The sequence below is a fragment of the Oncorhynchus keta genome, chromosome 1 (assembly GCF_023373465.1).
Source record: "Oncorhynchus keta strain PuntledgeMale-10-30-2019 chromosome 1, Oket_V2, whole genome shotgun sequence".
Lineage (NCBI taxonomy): Eukaryota > Metazoa > Chordata > Actinopteri > Salmoniformes > Salmonidae > Oncorhynchus > Oncorhynchus keta.
The window spans coordinates 29,337,885-29,365,342 of NC_068421.1; the positions used below are offsets into that span (position 1 = coordinate 29,337,885).

A 27,458-nucleotide genomic window follows, 5' to 3' on the forward strand; every position below is an offset into this window, starting at 1 on the left:
GAATCATGAACAGAAGGACTGTGAAAACAGTCTACCAAGGAGTATAGCCGAGAGATGAGCTCTCTGGCACATTGGCTGGTCTGAAAGTGATTGTTTAATTTGTGTGTTTAGGACTTGATAGCATGTCAGTGACACCAGCAGTGTCTTTGTGTGAAATTCAACTGGGACCTTAGTGTGTTTAGGCTGGGTTTTGCAAACCAGTCAGTTATATGAAGCTCAGAGAGAAAGAGACATGGGCAACATGACTATTAGCATGTTGGAGTCGCGAGTGACTTGAAACAGACTGACAGAGTTGGGGATGCGAAATGGACTCTGAGAAACCCAAGCCCATGATGGAGCTGACTTGGGTTGTAACAGCTGTAATGGGTTTAGCTGGGCCGGGGGAGTCCCACTTGGCCTCTGCATTGGCCTGGCTGGCTCAGCCTGTTGCTGAGGCTGTCATGGCAGATGTCACTGGCAAGGGAGCAGAGAATGATCAGCTATACACCATACAGTTCTCCCAAAGAAGACAGGCTGTGCTGGAGGGTTGGTGGTCTCCCGAGCACACAGGGGAGGTGTAACATAACAATCAATTATCAACTCAATTGTACCTCTATCAGTAGACCAATGGATTTTGATGTTTAATGTGGAGAAACAAGTCAGTTTTATGCATTCTATTTCTAAGGTGTGGTCCGATCAAAAACAGAGAAACTATTGTGGTGTTGCTTGGCAACTGTTTCCACAGTAACCCTTGCTCAGAAACATTCCGCTGTGGTTTTCGAGGAGTGCCATGTATAGCAATGGGAAAATAAACTGATCACAAAAATGGCAACTAATGTAAAGAATGATTAAATATGGTCCAAAGTGATGGGCATGTTTCAATACATGAATGGACATATAATGAACATGCCTTTTTTATATGGTTACAACTCACATGGAGGCTGTGCATGCAGCATGTACCCCTGACACCTTTGCAGGAAGTCACACACTTCAGTATAGGGAAACTTAACTCCTGGAGTGTTTTTTTTAGATAAAGGGACTGTGTGTCATGCCAAATCCCCTGCCATAACACATATGACTAGTATGACAGCCCCTTGAGATAAATGGCTCATTAGTACTCAATCACAGGATAAACATACCTATTTGTACCTCATCCTGCTGAGGAGTGCATGACAGAGACATAAGGACTTCATCTGTACACCTCTTATCAAGAGTGGGCACACCTTTACATGCATTGTGTTCCCTGACTGTTGACAGAAAAAAAGAATGGGACAAATGGCATGATGTTTCACTGTGGTCATTGGCAAGTGGTATTAGATCATTCTACAGAAGGAAGTTGGTGTCAAATACATTATGACATGTTTGTCTGAAGCAAGCCTAACATAGCCTCTGTATGAAGAACAATGAAGAAGAAAAAACTGACCTGAGGCACAAAATATGATACAGTCAGACACAAGGTGCCATCTAGTGGTATATTTACAAAGAAACAGGGACATTGAACATAGGGACATTGAACATAATGCCAATGACTATTTGTCTGTCAATTTTGAATAAAGAAACACTGATAATCAAAGTAAACACAAACCTTAGAGCAATTTACCACACCACAAATATTTATTAAAAACAACATTGTTCTCAAAATTGTTCTCAGACACATTTTCCACCAACTTCAAGTACAAAATCTCTTACCTAAACAAGTCACAGGGGCGCTTTGATACGTTTGACCTGTCCCATCCTAATTAAGGTCACAGGGGAAACACTGACCAAAACTAAGGTTCATACCCTGCCACAATAATACAAGTGTTATTCCAGTTCGTTTTTTTTCCAAAAGCATGTGGATGGTGTCAGAGAAACATACTTGAATAGCCTGCTGGCCGGTGACATGAGGGAATATCAATATGAACTATTGAACAAATATGTGGTCATATTGTTGAAAATGATGTGGTATACTTCAGCATTTCAGAAATAACCATTTAAAAAAGTCTGACCGAAAACAAAAACAGGTGGATTTTTGTGTTTACATTATGATATTATATTACTTTCTTGTCAGCTGAGATGATTCAGAATAAGCTGCACATTTTAGCTCCTCACAATGCAGACTTTGTATCGACGTAACTTGTTTTTCCCTCTTAAATCCTAAAACCTATTCTGACACGTTCCAGAAGTCCATTTGACATCTAGATGTGATATCACTCACTTCAATTTGTAAAACAGTAAAAAATATATATATTAAAAATAAAGCCTTTAGTCCTACTCTTTCTTTTGAAACGGCCCCAGATGAAAGATTGCTTGCACTATAGGACATTAATAACACCTGCGTACAAGAGCCAGCACATCATGCTAGAGAGAGCCATCCAGAGAAAAAACAAGAATATTAATTTGCTACCTTTAATTATCTTCGACATCAACTGTATGAAAGCATGCAAAAATGACTTCTTGAGAATGGTACATATTTACATTGTAACAACCACATTTCAGTTCAATACATAGGTGTAATATTTGGAAAAAACAGAGCTAATAGTACAAAAGGCATTCAGACCATTATGAGTAATATAGTACAGTACATCATGAACAGACAATGAAACCCTATGTTAACAGCAGACACAAACATCACGCAGATGGAATAAGACAAAAGTTAAAAACCTAATACATGGTTTGTACTGTAGTTATCACAAATCTTTCTAAAAGACTGTAAGGGTGAGCTCTTTCATTTGGATCTCTCTTCAAATATATTACATTAATATTACATATTATATAAAGATACAGCAAAGAGTTTGCTTTGAACAGGTCTGTCCCCTAATTTAAACAGGTCGATCAGAAAAAAAGGGTTTACCAGCAGCCCTCTGCAAGTGCACCATCATCTTCAGTAAGGTCCTCCAACTCTCCTTCTCCGTTTCCATCCAATTCTCCTTCTCTGCTTGATTTCCTGCGGGCAACACATGTTTTATTGTCCCCCAACACAGACTGGCCCAAGGGAGGCGCTATTGTAATCAACTCAAATTCCAACATTTTAACAAGCATATCTCCTGTACCGTTTGAGTCATGAGATTTTGTACATACAATGTCTTGCAAAAGTATTCAGATCCCTTTGGATTTCGTCTCATTTTATTATGTTACAAAATGGGATAAAAAAAATATATTTTTAAAGATGAATAAAAATGAAATAACTATGTTATTAAATAACATGTTAGAAACACCTCGAAACACCTTTGGCATCAATTACGCCGGTGAGTGTTCTTCGGTAAGTCTATAAGAGCTTGGCACACCTGGCTTGTGCAATATTTGCCCATTCTTTTTTCTTCTTCTTTAAAAAAAATATTTTTACATTGCAGCTAGATTTCAGCTTCCATCAGCGTAATTGTCAGCATCATTTTCAATGGTATGTATTTTTATTTTCAATATATTTCCCTTTATTATTTTCCCCTAACCCTACCACCCCTCCCCTAACCCTACCACCCCTCCCCTAACCCTACCACCCCTCCCCTAACCCTACCACCCCTCCCCTAACCCTACCACCCCTCCCCTAACCCTACCACCCCTCCCCTAACCCTACCACCCCTCCCCTAACCCTACCACCCCTCCCCTAACCCTACCACCCCTCCCCTAACCCTACCACCCCTCCCCTAACCCTACCACCCCTCCCCTAACCCTACCACCCCTCCCCTAACCCTACCACCCCTCCCTAACCCTACCACCCCTCCCCTAACCCTACCACCCCTCCCCTAACCCTACCACCCCTCCCCTAACCCTACCACCCCTCCCCTAACCCTACCACCCCTCCCTAACCCTACCACCCCTCCCCAAACCCTACCACCCCTCCCCAAACCCTACCACCCCTCCCCAAACCCTACCACCCCTCCCCTAACCCTACCACCCCTCCCCTAACCCTACCACCCCTCCCCTAACCCTACCACCCCTCCCCAAACCCTACCACCCCTCCCCTAACCCTACCACCCCTCCCCTAACCCTACCACCCCTCCCCAAACCCTACCACCCCTCCCCTAACCCTACCACCCCTCCCCTAACCCTACCACCCCTCCCCTAACCCTACCACCCCTCCCCAAATTGGAGTAAACTAATGGACAACAACAGTTAGGCTTCTACTTCCAGCTTATACATACTATATACATTTTACAGTCACAATGTGTTTTACAATAGTTAACTCTTGTTTGTTTTTAATCCCATCCTTCAGTTACCCTCAACCCCTCCCATCTATCTCTGAAGACCATTCAGTTCTATTAGACATATATTGTTAACTGTGCTGTTTCAAAAAAGTCTGCACCTATATACTGTACGTTTTATGGACTCAGTATACTTTACATTAGTTATCTTGTTGTTTTTAGTCCCAACCTTCACCTCAACTCAACTCCTCCCATCTATCTCATTTTCTATTTGCCATATATTTTTTCAACTGTGCTGTGATGTTTCACAAAAGTTCTGAACCTTTCTATTCTCATAGTTTCTACAGAATGTAAATTAAATATAAAAATGGTTGCAAAAAGTATTACTACAGTTGAAGTCGAACGTTTACATACACCTTAGCCAAATACATTTAAACTCAGTTTTTCACAATTCCTGAGATTTAATTTGAGTAAAAATGCCCTGTTTTAGGTCAGTTAGGATCACCACTTTATTTTAAGAATGTGACATGTCAAAATAATAGCAAAAAGACATACTTATTTGAGCTTTTATGTCTTTCAACACATTCCCACTGGGTCAGAAGTTTACATACACTCAATTAGTATTTGGTAGCATTGCCTTTAAATTGTTTAACTTGGGTCAAACGTTTCGGGTAGCTTTCCACAAGCTTCCCACAATAAGTTAGGTGAATTTTGTCCCATTCCTCCTGACAGAGCTGGTGTAACTGAGTCAGGTTTGTAGGCCTCCTTGCTCGTACACGCTATATCCGTTCTGCCCACAAATGTTCTATAGGGTTGAGGTCAGGGCTTTGTAATGGCCACTCCAATACCTTGACTTTGTTGTCCTTATTTTGCCACAACTTTGGAAATATGATTGGGGTCATTGTCCATTTGGAAGACCCATTTGCGACCAAGCTTTAACTTCCTGACTGATGTCTTGAGATGTTGCTTCAATATATCCACATAATTTTCCTATCTCATGATGCCATCTAGTCATGATGCCAGTCCCTCCTGCAGCAAAGCAACCCCACAACATGATGCTGCCACCCCCGTAATTCACGGTTGGGATGGTGTTCTTCGGCTTGCAAGCGTCCCCCATTTTCTTCCAAACATAACAATGGCCATTATGGCCAAACAGTTCTATTTTTGTTTCATCAGACCAGAGGACATTTCTCCAAAAAGTATGATCTTTGTCCCCATGTGTAGTTGCAAACCATAGTCTGGCTTTTTTAAATTGCGGTTTTAGAGCAGTGGTTTCTTCCTTGCTGAGCGGCCTTTCAGGTTATGTCGATATAGGACTTTTTTACTATGGATATAGATACTTTTGTACCTGTTTCCTCCAGCATCTTCACAAGGTCCTTTGCTGTTGTTCTGGGATTGATTTGCACTTTTCGCACCAAATTACGTTCATCTCTAGGAGACAGGCAGAGCTGTCCATTTTTTGGGTACTTAAATTAAATTGGTATACCTTTTTATTGATCACAATTTTCTTTAACCAATTCTAGACTTTAATGGAGGGCCGACAGTCAAGTTCCTTACTTTTTCCTTCTTTCACTGGCGTCTTCCATTTTTGCCATAATGCTGCAATTAGTTGGTTGTAATTTGGGTCAGAGCAGACATTTCCATATATTTTCTTTATCTGCATGTGTGATGTAACTCCACCAGTCCTATTTGTGATCTAATTGACAAAGATGATACCTTATTTATATTAGTATTTTTGAGTTTAACCATATTTTTTGTTGCATTATTTGTTCTGTCTTTTCTGGTGGATTAAACAGAAATTGCAACCAACTTTCTATGGCTTGTTTTAAAAATAGCAATATTTTGGAGATTATTTAATTTTCAAATAACCAGAAGTGAGATGTTGTAATCTGGAAAAGGGGAAAAGGGACATTCTTGAACATGGCGTGAGACATTCTTACTAATCTGCTAGAGAACCAGTTCGGATTTAAGTATAACTTTTGTATTACTGAAGCCTTTAGTGAGAGGTCTAATGGCTTAATGGTTACCCCTGTATATAGCCTCGTTATTGTTATTTTATTGTGTTACTTTTTTTACTTTAGTTTATTTAGTCAATATTTTCTTAACTCTGATTTCTTAACTGCATGGTTGGGCTTGTAAAGTAACCATTTCACGGTAAGGTCTGTTGTATTCATCGCATGTGACAAATAAACATGGATTTGATTTTAGTTTATTTGATTTGCCCTTTTTCTTGTCAAGATGTTGGGGATCATGGTTAGACATCAATTCAAGTCTTCCCATAGATTTTCAAGCAGATTTAAGTCAAAACTGTAACTTGGCCTTCTTGGTAACGCCAGTGTAGTGAGTCCATGTAACTTATTATGTGATTTGTTAAGCAATATTTTACTCCTGAACTAATTTAGGGTCTGAAAACTTATGCAATGACTATATTTTAGTTATGTAATATATACAGAATATATATTTTTTGCCCCCTCTGACATTACATAGTAGTTTGTGTAGATTGTTGACCAAAAATTACTATTAAATCCATCCTCCACTTTGTGTGAAGAACTCAAAGGGGTCTGAATACTTTTGCAACTTGCAAAACATCTCATCATGAGCAACACGTGTCCCATAAGGACCTACTATCTCGGCCTATTACAATTTCCAGAAACTATACTTTTTGTCCACCCGCAAATGTTTTACAAGCATATCTCCAATCCCTTTTGAGCTACAGTCATGACATTTTATACCGACAGTGCATTCAGAAAGTATTCAGACCCCTTGACTTTTTCCATTTTTTTTGCGTTACAGCCTGGTTTTAAAATCAATCAATTAATCATCAATCTACACACAATACCCCACAATGACAAAGCTAGTGTCACGTTCTGACCATAGTTCTTTGTGTTTTCTTTGTTTTAGTGTTGGTCAGGATGTGAGCTGAGTGGGCATTCTATGTTGTGTGTCTAGTTTTCCTGTTTCTATGTTTGGCCTGATATGGTTCTCAATCAGAGGCAGGTGTTAGTCATTGTCTCTGATTGGGAACCATATTTAGGTAGCCTGTTTTGTGTTGGGTTTTTGTGGGTGGTTGTCTTCTGTCTTCGTGTGTCTGCACCAGACAGAACTGTTTCGGTTTTTCACATTTGTTGTTTTGTATTTTGTAGTGTTCACGTTTATCATCTTTATTAAACATGATGAACACTAACCACGCTGCGCTTTGGTCCTCCCCTTTGTCCACAGAAGAAAGCCGTTACAGCTCGAAAAAAAATGTATGCATCTCCTCATGATAAGTCCTGTTTTATATCAATGCATCTCCCTAACAGGCAGTGGAGTCTGGTCTCTAACATCCCGTCCAATGTGATGTGGAAGGACCACTAGAGGGCAGGCTGGGCTCATGGATAGTAGCCCAACAAAGCATGGGAGACAAGGTAACCAGAGTCAATTAAGCACAGCTGACGGTACTAATGAGATACTCTCCTTCCCCTATAAAAGAGAGAATGGAACCAGCAGAGAGGGGGAAAAACTCTGGAAGATGGCCACCGAGAGAGAGAAGCTGTGCTGAAAGAACCATGAAGATGGCGACAAACCCGTGATTTATGTTTGTTGTAGTTTAAAGATTATCCTATTGTGTTCTTGTTTCATCTGGAGAAGAAGATGTGTATTTTTCCTTGGAAGATTTTTTATTGATTATGTTATAATGTTTTTGTTGACAAAATACCCTCAACAGAGAACCGTGTTCAATCAGAAAAACCTACTCCTGACTCGTTTATTCCACCTTCCCGCTTTAGAGTGACGCCTAATTACTTGGTACGCTCACAGTGAGCAATCAAGTTTTGATTTCCAGCAAGGGAAAAATTATGTTAAAAAATCTTTCTCATTAATCCACGCGACATACATTTGTATAATTGTCACTAAATGTCACTAATTGGCCCAAGGGGGGCTCTGCATCATTCGTAGGGGACAACTTGTTTATTGTTGCCTTGTTACTGTGTGTTGTTTAAGGCAACTAGAAGGGGGAAGGGTCATGACAAGAAGAACTTTGCATTAAATGCCATGCATGTCAGGAACAGCATTACCAATCAGGTCCAATACACATCAACTCTCAGCAGTGCATAAAAATACAGTACTGAGACCATAGAAATAGAATCACATAGAGTAGAATGATAGTGATCAAACCCCAGCAGAAAACCTGTTAGCACATTTTGCAATTTGCATCCAAATTGCAAAATATTCCCTATATAGTATGCATTACTTTTAACCAGGGCTCTTACCTCAATGAAGGATGAACCTTGGTTTCCAGTCGCCCCCAAGAGTCCCTGCAATGGGTAAGAGATAGACAAGAAAAGGACAATATCAGCAAATATGTGCTTGTTAAAGACTGCACGTCAATGGTAAATAAGCAATGTAATCATAAAGTTACATTACATGATGGAGATAGATACTGTAGAAAAAAAATTGGAACATTTATGATGGACTAATTAATATTGGCATATTTCGTTAAGGAACAATCTAATAAACCACTTAGCAATGTCATCAAAGCTATTGTGTGCCCTGATGTAGTTGACTGAGCTGAACTGTAAGTGTGTGAGAAGAAGACAGCTGTGTGTGACATCAGAGTCGTCATGCTCATAGAGGGCACAGGGGCATGTGCCCCCTCAGATTTGTCATCTTTTGTTGTTTTGTTTTGTTGTTTCTCTGTAATACTACTAGCCACTTTGACATTTTATGACGTTGGCTTTAGCTAACCCAGATAGGTTCCTAATCTCCCAACCTCGTAACTAGCTACCAAGAAGCCATTTCAGGCTATCAATCAAGTTAGTTGTACAACCATAGACGACGCGTCCAGCTTCCATTAAAGTAAATTGAATTGCCAAAATTATATAGCATAATTAGCCTATTCCTGTCGAGACATAAATACAGGAAGTCGTTCAAAAGAGGCTACTACACCAGAAAGCATGATTTGGCCACAGAGGATCATTAGCTTCTTTAAAAAAAAATAAGCTGTCGATTTTAAATCACATTGCCTACAGTCGGAATTTGGGCAGCGCACGCGGCAAATGCCAAATATATGAGTGTTGAGTTGCAACTGTCAATGAAAAGTAGGACCCAGTCAGGTACAGTGCCTTCGGAAAATATTCAGACCCCTTGACTTTGACTTTTTTGTGACGTTGCAGCCTAATTTTAAAATGGATGAAAAAAAATCCTCTTGTCACGAATATTACCGAAGGTGACTCCCCTTCTTGTTCGGGTGGCGCTCGGCGGTCGTCGTAGCCGGTCTACTAGCTATCACCGATCCGTTGTTCTGTGTTCCTTTGGTTTTGTCTGATTGGTATCACCTGTTTCTTGTTTGGTTGTTAGGGTAGGGTTACATAAAGTTTGTTCAGCCCGCTTCTGTTTCGTGCGGTCTTGTTCGTCTGTTCTGTGTTTGAGTGTATTTTGTTTGTATTTTGGGTTTCACACTGTCCGTTTATATTTCTGTTCATTTGTTTTCCTACTTTTGTTCATGTTATTTTTCCTGGACATTAAAGCGTGTTTTTTCTCACATCTTTTGCCTTCTGCGCCTGACTCCACACCTCCTCACTCATTTGTCGTAACACCTCTGCAATCTACAAAAAATACCCCATAACACCAAAGCAAAAACAGATTTTCCATTCTTTTGCACATTTATTAAAAATAAAACAAAAAACGTATTTACATAAGTCCTCAGCCCCTTTTCTATGAGACTCGAAATTGCGCTCAGGTGCATCCTGTTTCTCTTGATCGGAAGTTCACCTTTGGTAAATTCAATTTATTGGACAAGATGTGGATAGGCACACACCTGTCTACATATGGTCCCACAGTTGACAGTGCATGTCAGAGCAAAAACCAAGCCATGAGGTCGAGGGAATTGTCCGTAGAGCTCCGAGACAGGATGGTGTTGAGGCACAGATCTGGGGAAGGGTACCAAAAAATGTCTGCAGCATTGAAGGTCCCCAAAAACACAGTGGCCTCCATAAGTCTTAAAAGGAAGATGTTTGGAACCACCAAGACACTTCCTAAAGCTGGCTGCCCGGACAAGCTGAGCAGTCGGGGGAGAACGGCCTTGGTCAGGGAGGTAACCAAAAACCTGATGGCCACTCTGACAGAGCTCCAGAGTTTCTCTGTTGACATGGGAGAACCTTCCAGAAGGACACCCATCTCTGCAGCACTCCACCAATCAGGCCTTTATGATAGAGTGGCCAGACGGAAGCCACTCCTCAGTAAAAGGCACATGACAGCCCGCTTGGAGTTTGCCAAAAGACACCTAAAGACTCTCAGACCATGAGCAACAAGATGCTCTGGTCTGATGAAACAAAGATTGAACTCTTTGTTCTGAATGCCAAGCAGCATGTCTGGAGGAAACCTGGCACCATCCCTACGGTGAGTTATGGTGGTGGCAGCATCATGCTGTGGGGATGTTTTTCAACGGCAGGGACTTGGAGATTAGTCAAGATCGAGGGAAAGATGATCAGAGCAACGTATAGAGAGATCCTTGATGGAAACCTGCTCCAGAGTGCTCAGGACCTCAGACTGGGGAGAAGGTTCACCTTCCAACAGGACAACGACCCTAAGCACACAGCCAAGACAATGCAGGAATGGCTTCGGGATAAGTCTCTGAATGTCCATAGCCCGGACTTGAACCCCATCGAACATCTCTGGAGAGACCTGAAAACAGCTGTGCAGCGACACTTCCCATCCAAGCTGACAGAGCTTGAGAGGATCTGCAGAGAAGAATGGGAGAAACTCCCCAAATACAGGTGTGCCAAGCTTTGTAGCGCCATACCTAAGAAGACTAGAGGCTGTCACCGCTGCCAAAGGTGCTTCAACAAAGTACTGAGTAAAGGGTTTCAATACTTATGTAAATGTAATATTTCCATTTTTTAAATATAAATTAGCAAAATAAAATAAAAACTTGGCATTATGAGGTATTGTGTGTAGATTGATAAGGAAAAATAAACTATTTAATCAATTTTAGAATAAGGCTGTAACTAAATGTAGAAAAAGTCAAGGGGTCTGAATACTTTCTGAAGGCGCTGTATATTGCAATATTTCAAAATACAATTACAGGAAAATCGTTTGGAAAGCAAATGGTTATTACTGTAAAGAGAAGACCAAGAAAATACTCTTGTCTTTTAGTTATCAAAATTATCATCTTTATCATCTTAATTTAGCGAACAGTGTAGCCTTGGTGCGAGTGGAGAGCATTGGCCATGTCCACAGTGAGTGTGTATATTCACCCTTTATCATTGTTGGATCAGTGCCACTTGAAAGTTTGTTTTTGGACAATCATTTCTTCCCCCAGGTTAGATGGACGTCCTATTGTATTTGTGTCTCCTCTTCTCATAGCCATATTAGATGGATCAATGTAGTTTTTATTGATCTGTTTGTTCTTTTCAGTCATAAGAGACGGTAGCAGCAACATTATGTACACAATAAGTTCAACAAAAAAAAAAGTAAGTTACACAAAATGCAAAAACATCTAACAAAATACCCTCTAATTAAAGCTGACAGTCTGCACTTTAACCTCCTAGTCATTGTATAATTTCAAAACCAAAGTGCTGGAGTACAGAGTCAAAACAACAGAAAATGTGTCACTGTCTCAATACTTTTGGAACTCACTATATGTCATGTTTGTCATTGTAGCTTCAGTCTTCTGCCATACACCTGTCCTTACAGTATTCTGTACTTGTACGCTTCTTTTGTGTTAAGCCCATTTACAGTAGCCTATATATCTATCTGACTCTGTGTATTTCTGTCACTTTGTTTTGTTTTGTTTGTTTCCTAATCCCAAAATCGGCAGATAAAGAAAGCAGATAAGGAGGATTTATAGGGGACTTACGCAAGAAGACCTCCTGGAGCAGACATAGACCTCTCTGCCCTTCTGTTGTGACACTCAAAGGGGTTACTAAAAGACCTCTTCCTCAGCATGGACTTCACCAGGATCTAACGTGGGGAGAGTGAGTGTCAGAGGTCCATCCCAAATGGCAACCTATTCTCTATAGTGCACTACTTTTGACCAGAGCCCTATAGACCCTGGTCAAAAATAGTGCACTATATTGTGAAAAGGGTGCTGTTTGGGAAACATATTCACTGTAGCAATCTGCCTTATGACAAAAATGTTCCCTGACCATGTGTATTGACCTGGAAAAACTCTGGGCCCTGATGTAGGTCCCAAACTTTTTCCCTTGTTAAAACACAAAAACTCCTGGCCCTACTTGTGATAGATGGGTCAGTAAGTTAGTAAGTAAGTGAACTGACTCACCACAGCAGACAGACTGGGGATGAGTTTGATGGAGTTTTGGACCTCCTCCTCAGTCACCTCCACCACGGTGCAGTGTTCTTCCTCCAGGGGTAGAAGGTCAGTGCCATCCTCCGTCACCCACGGATGGTCCTGGCAACAAACAGGAGGGGAACCACAATCGTCCCACAACTCATATAAGACAGCTCTACCAGGACAGTAAAACATTCATTTGAAGTGTCATAGATGGTTTCATGAAGGATTTGCTTTATATAGGCACTATTGAAGGTCTAGATCTGTCCCCTTGTACCTTGATTTCAGGAATGGTGATCCTTGAATCAGGATTTTTATCCAGCATTCTTATAATAAGCTCCTTCAACTCCTTGCATACTTCAGGCCTGTGGTACCAAAGAGTGACTGAGATGACCACCCACCAAATAGAATAGAACCATCTACAGTACAGTAACTACAGTAGCAGTGAATGGCTAGGAACGTTAAAACAATACTATTACTATGCTATTATCAAGTTATTACATGCTATAATGTGAAGTTCTACCCATATTTTAGAATGGTGCATAGAGAGCAGACTACATTGTTTTTGCATGGTAAATAGTGTCCCTTAGTGGAACTCACATGTTTGGGAACTCCACAGGCCTGTTCCTGATCTTATTGTGCAGGCCGATGATGTATTCATCGATGAAAGGGCACTGATATAGGAAGATAGTGATGAAGAAAAGGCATTAAAATGCTGCTCTTAAAGGATAAGCTACATGCATACACATGCTGTCTGTTTCCCACATAAACCATTAAATGTATTTATTTTAAAAGCATTATTATGTGGGATGCAACGGTTGATCAAAATATAGTTGTAGTCCTCAGCATAATGGACACAGTAAATCAGAAACTAGTGGGCCAAAATAATCCATGGCAGAATAGCGTACATTATGATAATAACAGAACCTACCTTCCCATAGACAAAGCAGTACAGGGTGACTCCCATGGCCCACACATCCAAGGCCTAACAAACATGAACATGAACATTGACCATTACTTTACAAAGAGAGCTTGCTGTATATTTTACAGCGCCATAAAATGTTGACGTTTGATACCAAGTCAATTTCTAAGTATTTTTGATACCAGTCAATGCAATACATTTTCATGGGGTAAATATTATTCTTGGATACAATCAAAGATGAGTGACCTGATTAGATAAATGAGCAATTAGTGTCTAACCTTGCCAGTAAAGCTCTGCTCATGATCAGTCATCATCTCTGGGGCCATGAAGGCTGGAGTCCCTGCTGAGCTGGACAGGAGAGCATCACTCCCCTCAAACTGGTTACTGACACCAAAGTCTGCAATCTTCACGTGCCCATTGTCTCCCAGTAACAGGTTGGAAGGCTTGATGTCTCTGTGGATGATCTTCTGGTAGTGCACTGAGCAGGAGGAAGAGAGAATAGGACCAGGTAAAAAGGACAGGAAAAACTGATTTAGTTCTCTTTTTTTTAGATAAACTTTTATAAGTATACAAACAGCATTGCCCATTTGATTTAGGTCTTGACATTCAGCTGTCAAAGCACCAACTGATCCTGTATTTTCAGAAAGTATCTGACGAGTGACTTTCAAACCAATGTCTTGCTAAAACATGAGCAGGGTTAGCAGTATGCTGCAGGTCTCTGAGCAGAATGCTATTAGGCCATACGTCCCAAATGGCACTCTATTCCCTATTTAGTGCACTATTTTTGACCATGGCCCTTAGGGTTCAGGTCAAAAGTAGTGCACTACTGTATGTAGGGAACACGGTGCCATTTGAGACGAAATCCAGGTGGAGGACTTACAGTATTCAATCCCCAGAATTATGTCTCTGAAGTAAAAGCGGGCTTGTTCCTCTGTGAAGGGAGTGTCTGAGGGCACCTCCATCACTGGGCTAGAGCCCCAGGAAAAGCAACAGAGACAGAGAAAGGTAAGTAAGCATCACCACCATAATCTTCCAAACAGTGGTCTTCCTACCACTAACAATGCCTGAACCTTGTCATTGGTATCTTATATTCCTTAAAACTGGATACCTTATATTCACCAAATTTAGTAACTGGAGGGATTATATATAAATAACAAAATTCATAATTTAAGTGTTATATACAGTATAATAATATAATAATAAGAATATAAGACATTTAGCAGATGCTTTTATTCAAAGTGACTTACAGTCATGCATAGTTATGTTTTGCTTATGGGTGGTCCCAAGATTCAAACCCACTACCCTGGCATTACAAGCGCCATGCTCTACCAACTGAGCTACAAAGGACCAGTGTTATAATGTAATGTAATACAGTATATTTCAGAAAGGAGTAAAACGTACCCTTTTGGCATTAACTCAAAGGCTAGAAAATAAACAAACAGAGAATAAAATGACTAGTCATATTAGTTTCTATGTAATAATCAAACTGGACAGACTATTATAATATACAAACTATGGACCTAGTACAAGGAGAAACAACAGAAAACATAGTTTATCATGTAACACCTTGTATCACCATTCAGTGCACTGACATGATGAATGCATACTTACCCATGTGGAGATTGTCTTCAGCAGGATCATCAAGAACCTACAATTGGAAGGTGTAAATCTCTGAAATTAATAAAACTAAATGTAAATGAACTAAATTAACCTTTTAAATCTTCCACTTATGTATGTCAGTGTGTTCACCTCCACCAGATGGACAATGTTAAGGTGGTCTAGTTTCTTCAGGATGGCGATCTCCTGGTAGACTCTCTCCAGTGGCCCCAGGGGTTTGGGTGGCAGTCCCTGTTCTGTGCTGGCTCCTCGGGGAGGGGGGCGTCCTATAACCAACCGCCATTATATATAGTGGTGATCATCACCAGTTCATGTTCATACCAGTACCAAAGCACATACTAGACTTAAAAGGAACATTTTCACCTACGAGGAAATCCACACATCTTCATCAGCTTCTTTTTTGAAAAAACTTTCATTGCCTATGCAAGGAAAGACATGATCAGTTTGCTCCTATAGTATAATCGTCAAAAAGGCCAAAACAGAGAGTTGAGGAACTGTACATTTCTCTGCTCCCAGAAAGGAGATGATAAAGAACGAAATGTGCAGAGAATCTTACGTAGTATTGTTCATCATCTTCATTGTAAGCTAATCTCACCACACCATATGAGCCCTAGAATAGAAAAAGAAGAAAGTCTGACAGAATCATTTTGACTTATTACACAAGAGTTCTTTTTGATATAATGTTTTCTCTTGTCAGACAAATTCAGCATCTATTCTAACTTTTCCTTTCTTACCTTTCCAATCTCATCCTTCAACTTGTATTGGTTGAGCTGGATACAATCCTAGGGAGAGACAAAGTGAAGGGTATTTGGTGGTGGGATAATGCACATTGACTACACATTATTTAGGCTCATGCCTATTTCTTTTGAGACTTCATGGATGGGTCCTAAATGGCACCCTATCCCCCATATACTGCGTCTCGAATGGCACCCTATTCCCCTATGGGCCCTTGTCAAAAGTAGTACACTATATAAGGAATAGGGTGCCATTCAGGACAGAACCCTGACTTCCATTTGGGACACAGGCCTGACCTCTGACCTGGGAATCTGAAATGGACACCCGCTTGGACTCGATGGTGGGCTGTCGAGCCTCTCGCTGCTGGGTTGATCGCTCCTGCAATGATAGCTTCCTGTCTGACAATGACAGCTTCCGGCGCGCTGGTGCAAGGGGCCTTCGGTGGCCGTTGGGAGGGGTCATCCGGTTGGATGCCACGTTCATGGCGGCCACCATGTCAGCCAGCTCTGCATTGTGCTCAGAGTCCAGCTCTGCCAGTCCATCAGTGTCTTCACTCATGGTTATCCCTGACCCTGTTCCTTTCCCGGTTCAATCACGGAGAAAGGTCAGAGATGTCATAGGGGCCAGCTAATTAGATAATTAACATTAAATCGTACATTTTAACCGACATTCACTAACGTTCTGTACTTGTTCATCAAGCTGCTTCTTGCTACAGAAACAGGAGATTCTGCCTTAGAGATTCCTCAGTCAAGGCTTACTTACTTAACCAAGATTCAACTGTTAACATCTCCCCGATATGGGAGACTACACTAAACTTGCTTTCCAATTTTGAATATTGAAAATGTTTTCCAAATGCGATTTTGTAGAATTAAGGCATGCACATTAACTAGAAATAGCTTATTATTTAACAGGGTAAGTAAGCAAAAAAACAGTATGTCAATTGAATTAACTGTAATTGGCTTGTACATTTCTACATGTACAATACAAAACTAAATGACTATGACTTTTCATGGAAATAATATGTCTAAATGCATCATAGATGACAACCACCTGAGCTCTGCTGCCTACCGATTCCTGTCAACACAAATAGCACTAACTGCAAATCCCTTCCAAATCCACCACTAAAACGTTCACATCCACACAAATCAGATTTTCTGCAAATGACATAAAGGAAGCATATTCATATTACGGCTGTTTTACTTACACACAGCTTGAGGATCCTACATTGCTTCTCAGTGTGTATAAGCTGCAGGGTCTGTCCTGCTGATGTTTAAGTGAGGAAAACCCCTTTGTGTCTCAGGTCAGGACTTTCACTGCTGAGCCAAGGACTACAGGATTACTCCAGCCTTAACGATAAACCCTGGCTGTATTTAGCCTTGTTAAGGTTATTCTGAGGGTGGCAGTCAGTGTATACATTGATAAACTCCACTCCTGGGCCAAAGCATCGGGACATTAGGTCTGTGGGCCAAAGCATCGGGACATTAGGTCTGTGTCCCAAATGGCACTATTCCCTACAAAGTGCATTACTTTTGACCAAATACCTATGGGCTCTGGTTAAAAGTAGTGTACTATATAGAGAATATGGTCCCATTTGGGACACATACTGGGAGTTACGGCCAGGAAACAGTTAAATCAGCCATAATGGAGACATAAGATTGCTGTTAGGAAAACCACTGGAAGGGAAGGATTGATGGTGGAACATCCTTCTAATCTGTATGTGATTTCTAGCTGAATTGAGTGCACCAGGAAGTTCTTAAGCTTGCTGTTTACCTCAGAACAAATTGGCTCAAGTGTTACATAAAACCCCTGGAGAAAAGTTTCCAACACTGAACAGAGAATACCAATCAACCAACCAGAAATGATTGAAGATAGTGTTTGTTTGGATGACTTCTAATACAAAACAATAAAATTGTATCAAACGATTTGAAATACATGATATGTATTAATTTGTGGATGTTCATCATTCATTTCATGTATTTTTGTATTTGTATGTATTATGGATCCCCATTAGCTGCTGCCAACACATCAGCTACTCTTCCTGGGGTCCAGCAAAATTCAGGCAATTTTAAAACATTAAAATACATTCACAGATTTCACAACACACTATGTGCACTCAGGCCCCTACTTCACCACTACCACATATCTACATTTAACATTTACATTTAAGTCATTTAGCAGACGCTCTTATCCAGAGCGACTTACAAATTGGTGCATTCACCTTATGACATCCAGTGGAACAGCCACTTTACAATAGTGCATCTAAATCTTTTAAGGGGGGTGAGAAGGATTACTTTATCCTATCCTAGGTATTCCTTAAAGAGGTGGGGTTTCAGGTGTCTCCGGAAGGTGGTGATTGACTCCGCTGTCCTGGGGGCGTGAGGGAGTGTGTTCCACCATTGGGGAGCCAGAGCAGCGAACAGTTTTGACTGGGCTGAGCGGGAACTGTACTTCCTCAGTGGTAGGGAGGCGAGCAGGCCAGAGGTGGATGAACGCAGTGCCCTTGTTTGGGTGTAGGGCCTGATCAGAGCCTGGAGGTACTGAGGTGCCGTTCCCCTCACAGCTCCGTAGGCTACATGACTAAATCCATGTGTATGTAGTGTGTGTGTGTGTGTGTGTGTGTGTGTGTGTGTGTGTGTGTGTGTGTGTGTGTGTGTGTGTGTGTGTGTGTGTGTGTGTGTGTGTGTGTGTGTGTGTGTGTGTGTGTGCCAATGTTTGTGATATGGTACGAATTACAATTAGTATGATACGTTACGAATTACAGTAGATGGCTAATGTTAGCTAGGTTAGGGGTTAAGGTTAGGGTTAAGATTAGGAGTTAGGTTAAAGGGTTAAGGTTAGGGTTAGGGGATGAGTTTGCTAACATGCTAAATAGTTGCAAAGTAGCTAAAAAGTAGTAAGTAGTTGCAAAGTTGCTAATTAGCTCAAATGCTAAAGTTCTCCATGATGAGATTCAAACACGCAACTGTTGGGTTGTCAGACGTTCGTGTTATACGCCTATCCATCCACCCCGACCAACCATCCTATTTTTGTTATTGCCTGTCTTATGTAACCATACCAAACATAACATATCATACTACTTTGAGTGTCTTGGATTTGTGTTTACTATGTTACGTCTAGTCTATGAGACCAGGCTGCAAAAGACCCTTCCATTGCATTTGTCTCACAGTGGTACAGTATGTCATTAATCCAGAGACCGATGTGGATGCATTCTCCTGTAACCTCTTCTCTGATCGATACTGCCTGAGAGGTGAGGTTTGCAATAATCAGATTTAATAACTTGTTGTGACAGCAACATATCAAACTAGAATAGCCATGATGTAAAGTTAATTTACAACAAGCCCAGTCACATTTTGTAGCAATTTAAGATATAGCTATTTACTTGTATTATTATTAGTTATCTTATTCTTAACTGCTTTAGGCAATACTGTGTACTGTTTTGCTGCAGTAGGTAGACTGACCTGATTAACAACATTAAGCACACCAGTCAACCTGCTATATGTATATTATATCATATTGAGTAGGCTGATACCCCATTTCATGGACCCAAGATCCATAGGTAAGGCTGTACATTGCAATATGATTGTTCAATATACGTGGAATAGGTTGACTGGTGAGCTTAATGTGCAATATGAATGTCAATACGCACAATAGGCTTTATTAGTGAGGTGATTTCCCACAGCTCAAGCTCCCTAATATGACCTGCTAGGCTAATATTTGTGTAAACTCTTCAGAATTGTAATCTGTGGGTGTCATTGAGTATGTTGATACCCCAATTCATGGACCCAAAGATCCATAAGTAAGGCTGTACAGTGCATATACTGTAAGTATGCCCCCAATGCAATTCTAATGACTGCCACCCTCAGCCACAGAGCGATTTCAACAGATTTCTTTTTTGTGCCAAATTAACACATTTATATAACAACATTCCAACTAATGTTCACTCTAAATTCTTTCAGGCACTGAGCAAATTTCAGGTCTGCTGAGCACAAACTTCTGTGCAAATTCCAGTGTGTGTTTACTGTGAACACTGACGCTCTACCCACTTTAAGTTACAGTTTTAACAGAGGTCATGTAGGCTACTGTGGCTATTTGATCATAATGTTGGCCTACCAGAGTGGCCTACCATCAAAAACAATGGAGAAAATGCATCCCATAACATTTTAACATGGGAATAGCTGTTCTATCATTCAGCCTATGGTAGCAGCCAATGTGCGGTGTTCAATGTCGGCCTACATTCCATGAGACTTTTGAAAAAAACATGCAGGACTTGACATGAACCTGTTTATCCACTTGACCTTTTGACAAGGAGGTGACTGAAAATACTGTGGTGTTGTTTGATGCAAGAAACCACTTCACAAAATAAAATGCATTATTATTGTCATACCATTATTACAGAGAATCAGACAAATTATACTATCCTCTGTCTATTAGCTACTTAGTTTATTAAAGCCTGTCTCAAAATACAACACTGCCCCTTTAAGACAAAATAAAGCTCTTTACCTTACTCGCTTTTCAAAAATGTCAAAAATATATACCTTTTGTGCTCTTGTAGAAAGCAATTACTCCCCTATTTTTGACTACAAATGATCTATAATAATAATAAGCCATTTAGCAGACGCTTTTATCCAAAGCGACTTACAGTCATGTGTGCATACATTCTACGTATGGGTGGTCCCAGGAATCGAACCCACTACCCTGGCGTTACAAGTGCCATGCTCTACCAACTGAGCTACAGAAGGACCATATGATCTATACCTGTGCTAATAATTCACTAACTAGCAAAGGATATGAACAAAATGTGCACGTGGCTACATGCAGCTCTCGCTTTGATCTTAAAACAAGTTCATCTACTCATGACCACTCATGCTGTAAACACAATCCAGTTGAAAGTAAATGGCACACATCCATATATGGCAATGGTTTATTTGCATATAGGTCTACTTCAGCTCTGATTGTTTATGCCACACCGGCCTGTGTAGAGTGTGGGCTGAGTCATGCGTGTCAATGTAATAGAATCCTACTCAGATGAGTTCCGCCTACAACAAAATATGATTGCATTGATTTGATCACAATTGCCACAGTAAAGGGAAACATTGATAGTGTTAAGATCACTGAGTCAAGATCACTTTCTGAGACAAAATGCAACCCGAGATCTACCACTAAAAAAATGTTTAACATGACGTAAGCCTACGCAACATTAACCAATTAAAAACAGTACTGTAGAGATTAGTTTTCTGCAGTAAGCTATAGGCCCAATACATTATCATTGCATATTAGCTTTGCTTGAATTGCCCTGCCAATGCACTGTTGTTCGGGCCATTTTTTTACATTATATTTCAAAATTTGAGGTAAGCTATATGATCACACTGGTAGTAGATCCATTGTTGTATTACAGTACTTGTGAGGCACAGCTGAGTGAGCATACATTTCAATATTTTATTTTACTGGGCTGATGGTGCTTGTATCTGATGGTCAGTCTCAGCAGAGGGAGAGAGCAGCAGATTGAGGGTCTGCCTCTCAACATCCCTCCCCTCTCCCTTTCCTCCACTGACACTGACCAAAAAGGGGCACCATCTTCCAACTGATGGCGAATCTCGAGTCGCACCACATTATTTTAGCCTCATCCACACATTCAAGTTGTTACTCCTATGAACAGAAAAAGAGAAATATTCCTTGATATTAAAAAAGACCCAAGCTGCTAATAATAACAACAACAACGCCTATAGATACACTTTCCTACTCATTCATTAATGCTGCAGTGCTTGTTGTAGCGCTGAGTGGTGTGACAGAAAAAATACGTATTTACCTGGTGGATATTTAACAACTATTTACTTAACAAACAGTAAGATATTTATGTTCTGCAAATGCTGTGTTAAAGAGATGGTTTCCACTCTAGCTTCCTGCACTTAGTCTGGGCGTCTGATTAAGGAAATGGGGTTTGCTAGGGATAGCTTGAGATGACAATGACTTGGTGATAAAAACCTAAAAGCTGTCATTCTATAGACAAGATGTGGTGTATGTGACCCGAGATATAGAGAGCCTGGAAGAACAATGCCTCATTGTCTCATCTTCCTGGCATCTGGGAAACGAAGCGGAGTTGGAAGTAAAACAACATCCCGTGCAGATAACCAGGAGATGGACCATGGTGGCTTATGGGAAGGGTCAAAATCACTGACTAAGTGTTTAGGGCCTATATAAGATCTCTGTTTTTTCATTATCAGTTAAGCTCTCGGCAACACAACTTATGCGGTCGACGGTTTCATTATTTCAATAATTAATCGATGTTGAATTACGATCAACCGGTGGGTGACCAATCTCGTCCTTCTCTCTGTAAGGCTGATATTTCTAAGCTGCAGTCTCAAAATTCATTCCAACCTTGATTAGCGTTATCTAGTTCAAATATGTCAATATTCCACTATTTGTATCACTTTCAATGGGGGACTTTTATTTTAAAGGCAAACTGCAAATTCCACTAATGTGGCTAATCCTTATTGTGGCTAGCTTCACACAGCTACCCCAAACCCTAACCATTTACATTTTATTTTGGTAAATTGACTGAGAACACATTCTCCTTTACAGCAAAGACCTGGGGAATGAGCCAATTGGAAGCTGTGGATGATTAGGTGGCCATGGTGGTCAGATTGGGAATTTGGCCTGAACACCAGGGTTAACAACCCTACTCTTACGATAAATGCAATGGGATATTCGTGTCCACAGAGGACACCTGTTCAGTGTCCCCTCTGAAAGACCCTACACAGAGCAATGTCCCCACTCACTGCCCTGGGGCGATGGAATATAAAAAAAAAATTAAAAGGAAAAAGTGCATCCCACTGGCATTCCAACTCCACTTCCAACTCCACTTCCAGCAGCATCTAGTCTCCCATCCAGGGAACGACCAGGACCCACCATGTTTTGCTTCAGAAGTAAGCCAGCAGGGGGAAGCAGGGTGGTACTAACTTCAATGTAGTGACGGAGTGTTCTGATTGGCCCTGATGTCTTTAGAGTGAGCCTGAACGCTACCCCTACAAATAGGCGGGATTTATGACTTTGTGGCTGGGGTAACTAGTTACGACCCTCCCGCGATGTACTGGTAATACGGTACTCATATCAGAAACGCGTGTGCTTCTCAAAACCTACAGCAGAGGACGACACTTTACATCTTTATTTTAGAGCGCGTTCTATGTTGCTCTTCATTGGACGGGTAAACTACAGTTTGATGGTGAAGATAATGTCACTGTCATGACATTACGGGTTACTTGGGTGATGTTCGTGCGTAATTAAGCATCTGGTGTGCATCATGGGGTCCAAATAAAGGAACATTTCCATATCAAAGGTCTGTTGCTTGGACATGATGCCTTGGCATTTCGACTCAAAGTCAGTAACTGACCAATTAAGGGTTTTGAGGACTGTTGAATTGCGGGAGCTTCTGCGGGATGAAGAAAAAATTAGCCAGATCATCAGATTCAGCCAAAAGGTATTTCCCGTGTATTTACCGAAAATCTTACACACAGTTTGATGTGGTTACTGTGTGTGTATAAAGAGTGTTTTCTTTCTTGTTTTTTAATGATGAAACGTTTTATTTACATTAGAATGTGCATATTTTTAAGGTCAGCAAATATTGCAATATAGTTATTCGCTCCTGTAAAATATGACCAAATACAGGATATAATTAGTATCATTAGTAAGATATGACAAAATATACCCCTTTACTTTTACCAAATGTTTTTGTTACATTACAGCCTTATTGTAAAATGGATGATTTTTTTTTTTTACCCCTCATCAATGTTAACAAAATACACCATAATGACAAAGCAAAAACAGGTTTGTAGAAATTTTACATTTACATAAGTATTCAGACCCTTAACTCAGTACTTTGTTGAAGCACGTTTGGCAGCGAAGCTAGGCACACCTGCATTTGGGTAGTTTCTCCCATTCGTCTCTGCAGATCGTCTCAAGTTCTGTCAGCCTGGTTGGGGAGTGTCCCTGCACAGCTATTTTCAGGTCTCTCCAGAGATGTTCGATCAGGTTCAAGTCCAGGCTCTGGCTGGGCCCCTCAAGAACATTCAGAGACTTATCCCGAAGCCACTCCTGCATTGTCTTGGCTGTGTGCTTAGGGTCATTGTCCTGTTGGAAGGTGAACCTTCACCCCAGTCTGAGGTCCTGAGCGCTCTGGAGCAGGTTTTCATCAAGGATCTCTCTATACTTTGCTCCTTTCATCTTTCCCTCGATCTTGACTAGTCTCCCAGTCCCTGCCGCTGAAAAACATCCCCACAGCATGATGCTGCCACCACCATGTTTCACTGTAAGGAAGGTGCCAGATTTCCTCCAGACATGCCGCTTGGCATTCAGGCCAAATCGTTCAATCTTGGTTTCATCAGACCAGATAATCTTGTTTCTCATGGTCTGAGAGTCCTTTAGGTGCCTTTATGCAAACTCCAAGTGGGCTGTCATGTGCCTTTTACTGAGGAGTGGCTCCCGTCTGGCCACTACCATAAAGGCCTGATTGGTGGAGTGCTGCAGAAATGGTTGTCCTTCTGGATAGTTCTCCCATCTCCACAGAGGAACTCTGGAGGTCTGTCAGAGTGACCATTGGGTTCTTGGTCAACTCCCTGACCAAGGCCCTCTCCCAATTGCTCAGTTTGGCCAGCTATAGGAAGAGTCTTGGTGGTTCCAGACTTCTTCCATTTAAGAATGATGGCGGCCACTGTGTTCTGGGGGACCTTCAATTACATTTGTTGTACCCTTCCCCTGTACCTCGACACAATCCTGTCTCAGAGCTCTATGGACAATTCCTTCAACCTAATGACTTGGTTTTTGCTCTCACATGCCCTTTCAACTGTGGGACCTCATGCCTTTCCAAATCATGTCCAATCAATTTAATTTACCACAGGTGGACTCCAATCAAGTTGTAGAAACTTCTCAAGGATGATCAATGGAAACAGGATGCACCTGAGCTCAATTTTGAGTCTCATAGCAAAGGTCCAAATAGTTATGTAAATAAGGTACTTCTGTTTTTTTTTTTTTTTTATAATTTTGCAAACAAATCTAAAAACCTGTTTTCGCTTTGTCATTATGGGGTATTGTGTGTAGATTGATGAGGAGCATGTTTTATTTAATCAATTTTAGAATAGAATGTGGAAAAAGTGAAGGGGTCTGAATATTTTCCTAATGTTTTTTGAATGTCATTATCCTGTCCAGTTTCAGGGGCTTCAGGGAGCAAAGGAGACTGTGTTGGTCTCCAACAGTAGATTGGCAGAGACCAGTCTCTCTCATGAGCCAGAGCTCAATACTGGTAAGCTATGGTTAGCCAAGAAGTACCAGGAACTGGAGAAATTCACCAATATCATCCAAGCCAAACAGAACCAACTTGGTGAGTCAAATTGTTTTGTATTATTTTTGGGAACATCAAAGTTTCAGAATACTTGCCATTTTCACTAACTACTTCTGCAATTTTGTCAGTTAGTCACAACTGTGTTTATGCCCCTTCCATTATACAAATCTACTGTTGCCTTTCTGGTAGTTTTACTGGAGAAACGTAGCCTTCACATGGTCCAGTGGCTTCTCCTGAACAAGCTGGCCCACTCTGAAGAAGAATGTGATGTAAGGCTGGATTAATTGTGTAACACAAATGATCAATTAAGCAATCATATTAATATCCTATTTGAGTGTAATAGTAGACTATACCAAACATTGTGTCTTTCTATCTTATAGGCTCTCTCACAGAAATTCACAGATGGGAAAATATCCCTGGAGCATTTTGTGGAGTCATGTCAAAGATCTTGTAAGCTCTACCATATTCGTCTGGTTCAGGCAGAGAAAATCCAAGAGTTTATCAAGCCTGAACACAAACCCCAAAGGCCCACTGAGAATCACAATAGTAGGGAGCCATCAGTTGACTTCCCCCTGAGCCCCCATCCCAACATCTGCCATGTTTTCTATGGCCTCACCCCTGCTATTATTCTGCCTAACGTCTACCACTCTGTCAGCTCTGCTCCGGTCCACTTCCGGATGGGTCCATATCTACCGCCCCTGAGTGACCACATCATTAACAGCGCTCAACTTATGAGGCCTGTAGCCTCACCTTTTGACACATGTCAACCTGTGGGCCTTAGAGTGTATGGAAAGGGACATGCTCCCAGGTGGCCAGCCAGGCCTGTACGTCTGCAGCGACTCAACAACATACAGTCCAGACATCTTCAGCAGGACCCACCACCACATTGACACTGTTGGGTAAAAAAAGGCATCAACTGTTACACTCTGGACTATAATGAATTTGTGTACTTTATGATTGTGTCTGTAAAACAGCACCCTACATGTGAAACAAGTTCATTAAGAATTGATTGACAAAATTAACAAGTTGATTAAGAGCGTTGAATAAACACATTGTGGGTTTTGTTTTATACCCAGGCTCCCCTCATGTCATTGGAACATCATACTGTAGGCATCAATGCTTTCTTGGGTTAGGAAAACCCTGAACTCACTGTGCCTCAGTGCAGTGGGTCACAAGGTGAACTTGAACGCTTCACCTAGCTATACTTGATAGCTCAGATCATCCTCTCTCCACAGAGACACTTGCCAAGGTCAGCCAAGGACCACATCTAGAACTGTCAAACTGACAGTTTCTTCAAGCCTCAAAATTACACATGTTCACTATACTTTTTATTACATCCAAACCTAATGTTGAATCATTGTTCCGAAAATCCAGGTTAGTTGAGGTAATTTGTAAAGTGACCATGCAGAGATAATAAACAGCGAGTAGCAGCAGTATAAAAACAAAGGGGGGTCAATGTAAATAGTCCAGGTAGCCATTTGATTAGATGTTCCGCAGCCTTAGGGCTTAGGGGTAGAAGCTGTTAAGGAGCCTTTTGGTCCTCGACTTGGCGCTAGGACCGTGCGGTAACAGAGAGAACAGTCTATGACTTGGGTGAGTGGAGTCTTTGACATTTTTTTAATGAAAGCACAGTTGCCTGATTCCATTGAATGACTAACACTGTCTACAGTACTGAGTGGCTGTCATTTGTTCCCCCAGTTATGTGGATCACCAGACCAAGGATTCGCCTGGTCAGCCATAGGGTTAGCCAGACTGCCATCTAGCCTAATCAAGCTCACTGCACTAATTAGCTGTCAGAGAGAGGCCAGTGAGTTTACAGGGGCTGATTAGTGATGCGGAGGATGTGAAGGCCTTTGTCAGACAGCTTACTTCTGTTACAGCTATGTCAGCAGCCCCTATTGTCCTAAGCGGCTCAAATTGGGCAATTTTCTCATCTGTCATCTAATCGTCATGCGCCTGTCAACTCCACATCTCTGTGTCTCTCCTTTCTTGGTTGAACTTAATGGGCTCCAGTTATTTTATTTCAATAGGTGAGCACTAGATACAATTTGCATGCCACAAATGATGCGACAAAGGATCACAATTACTAAAGGAGTTTAGATTTAATGACACTATCCCATCATTGAAAAGTATCTGTAAGGAACCTCTTCAATGCACAGCAGTACCAAATAAGGCTATCACTCAGGCATACATCTTCATGAGGGCATTTCTTTTTCCCTCCTAGAACAACTAGCTGTGTGTATAGGGATTATGGGATATCTGTGTCACTATCCGTTGGTATAGTAGGTATTGGGTGACTCTTAGAGGGGTTTAATAGTGTAAGAATACATGTGGGGCAGCTTTGGCTGACCTAGTTCTGTGAATGTTATCTAACTAACAAGCGCCTGTGTTCTGCATTCCAAGTGGCACACTATTCCCCATGAGCCCTGTCAAAAGTAGTGCACCCCTGCACATCGAGCCAGTACAGGTACTCCCTGTAATTAG

At 41.2% G+C, this 27,458-nt stretch overlaps 2 protein-coding genes across 3 annotated transcripts; one reads left to right on the forward strand and one right to left on the reverse strand.

Annotated features, from left to right (window-relative positions):
* Positions 1-1,270: 1,270 nt before the first annotated feature.
* Positions 1,271-16,928, reverse strand: LOC118394991 (calcium/calmodulin-dependent protein kinase kinase 1-like). Of its 2 annotated transcripts, none has more exons than XM_052462285.1 (17): positions 16,848-16,928; positions 15,947-16,221; positions 15,643-15,690; positions 15,465-15,518; positions 15,276-15,327; positions 15,041-15,174; positions 14,903-14,939; positions 14,693-14,714; positions 14,172-14,260; positions 13,570-13,769; positions 13,301-13,354; positions 12,970-13,043; positions 12,647-12,734; positions 12,361-12,489; positions 11,938-12,041; positions 8,351-8,395; positions 1,271-2,905 (listed from the first exon to the last, which is right to left on the reverse strand). In XM_052462285.1, the coding sequence occupies exons 2-17, from the start codon at positions 16,199-16,201 to the stop codon at positions 2,809-2,811; spliced, it is 1,482 nt and encodes a 493-aa protein (XP_052318245.1). In that variant the 5' UTR covers positions 16,202-16,221; positions 16,848-16,928; the 3' UTR covers positions 1,271-2,808. The 2 variants fall into 2 exon arrangements, with proteins under 2 accessions (XP_052318245.1, XP_035644632.1); XM_035788739.2 differs by having other exon boundaries at positions 15,947-16,215; positions 16,848-16,907.
* A 5,816-nt stretch (positions 16,929-22,744) lies between these two features.
* On the forward strand, positions 22,745-26,045 carry LOC118394999 (vacuolar protein sorting-associated protein 37D-like). Its single transcript, XM_035788751.2, has 4 exons — positions 22,745-23,117; positions 24,842-25,013; positions 25,164-25,243; positions 25,355-26,045. The coding sequence occupies exons 1-4, from the start codon at positions 22,992-22,994 to the stop codon at positions 25,862-25,864; spliced, it is 888 nt and encodes a 295-aa protein (XP_035644644.1). The 5' UTR covers positions 22,745-22,991; the 3' UTR covers positions 25,865-26,045.
* Positions 26,046-27,458: the final 1,413 nt, after the last annotated feature.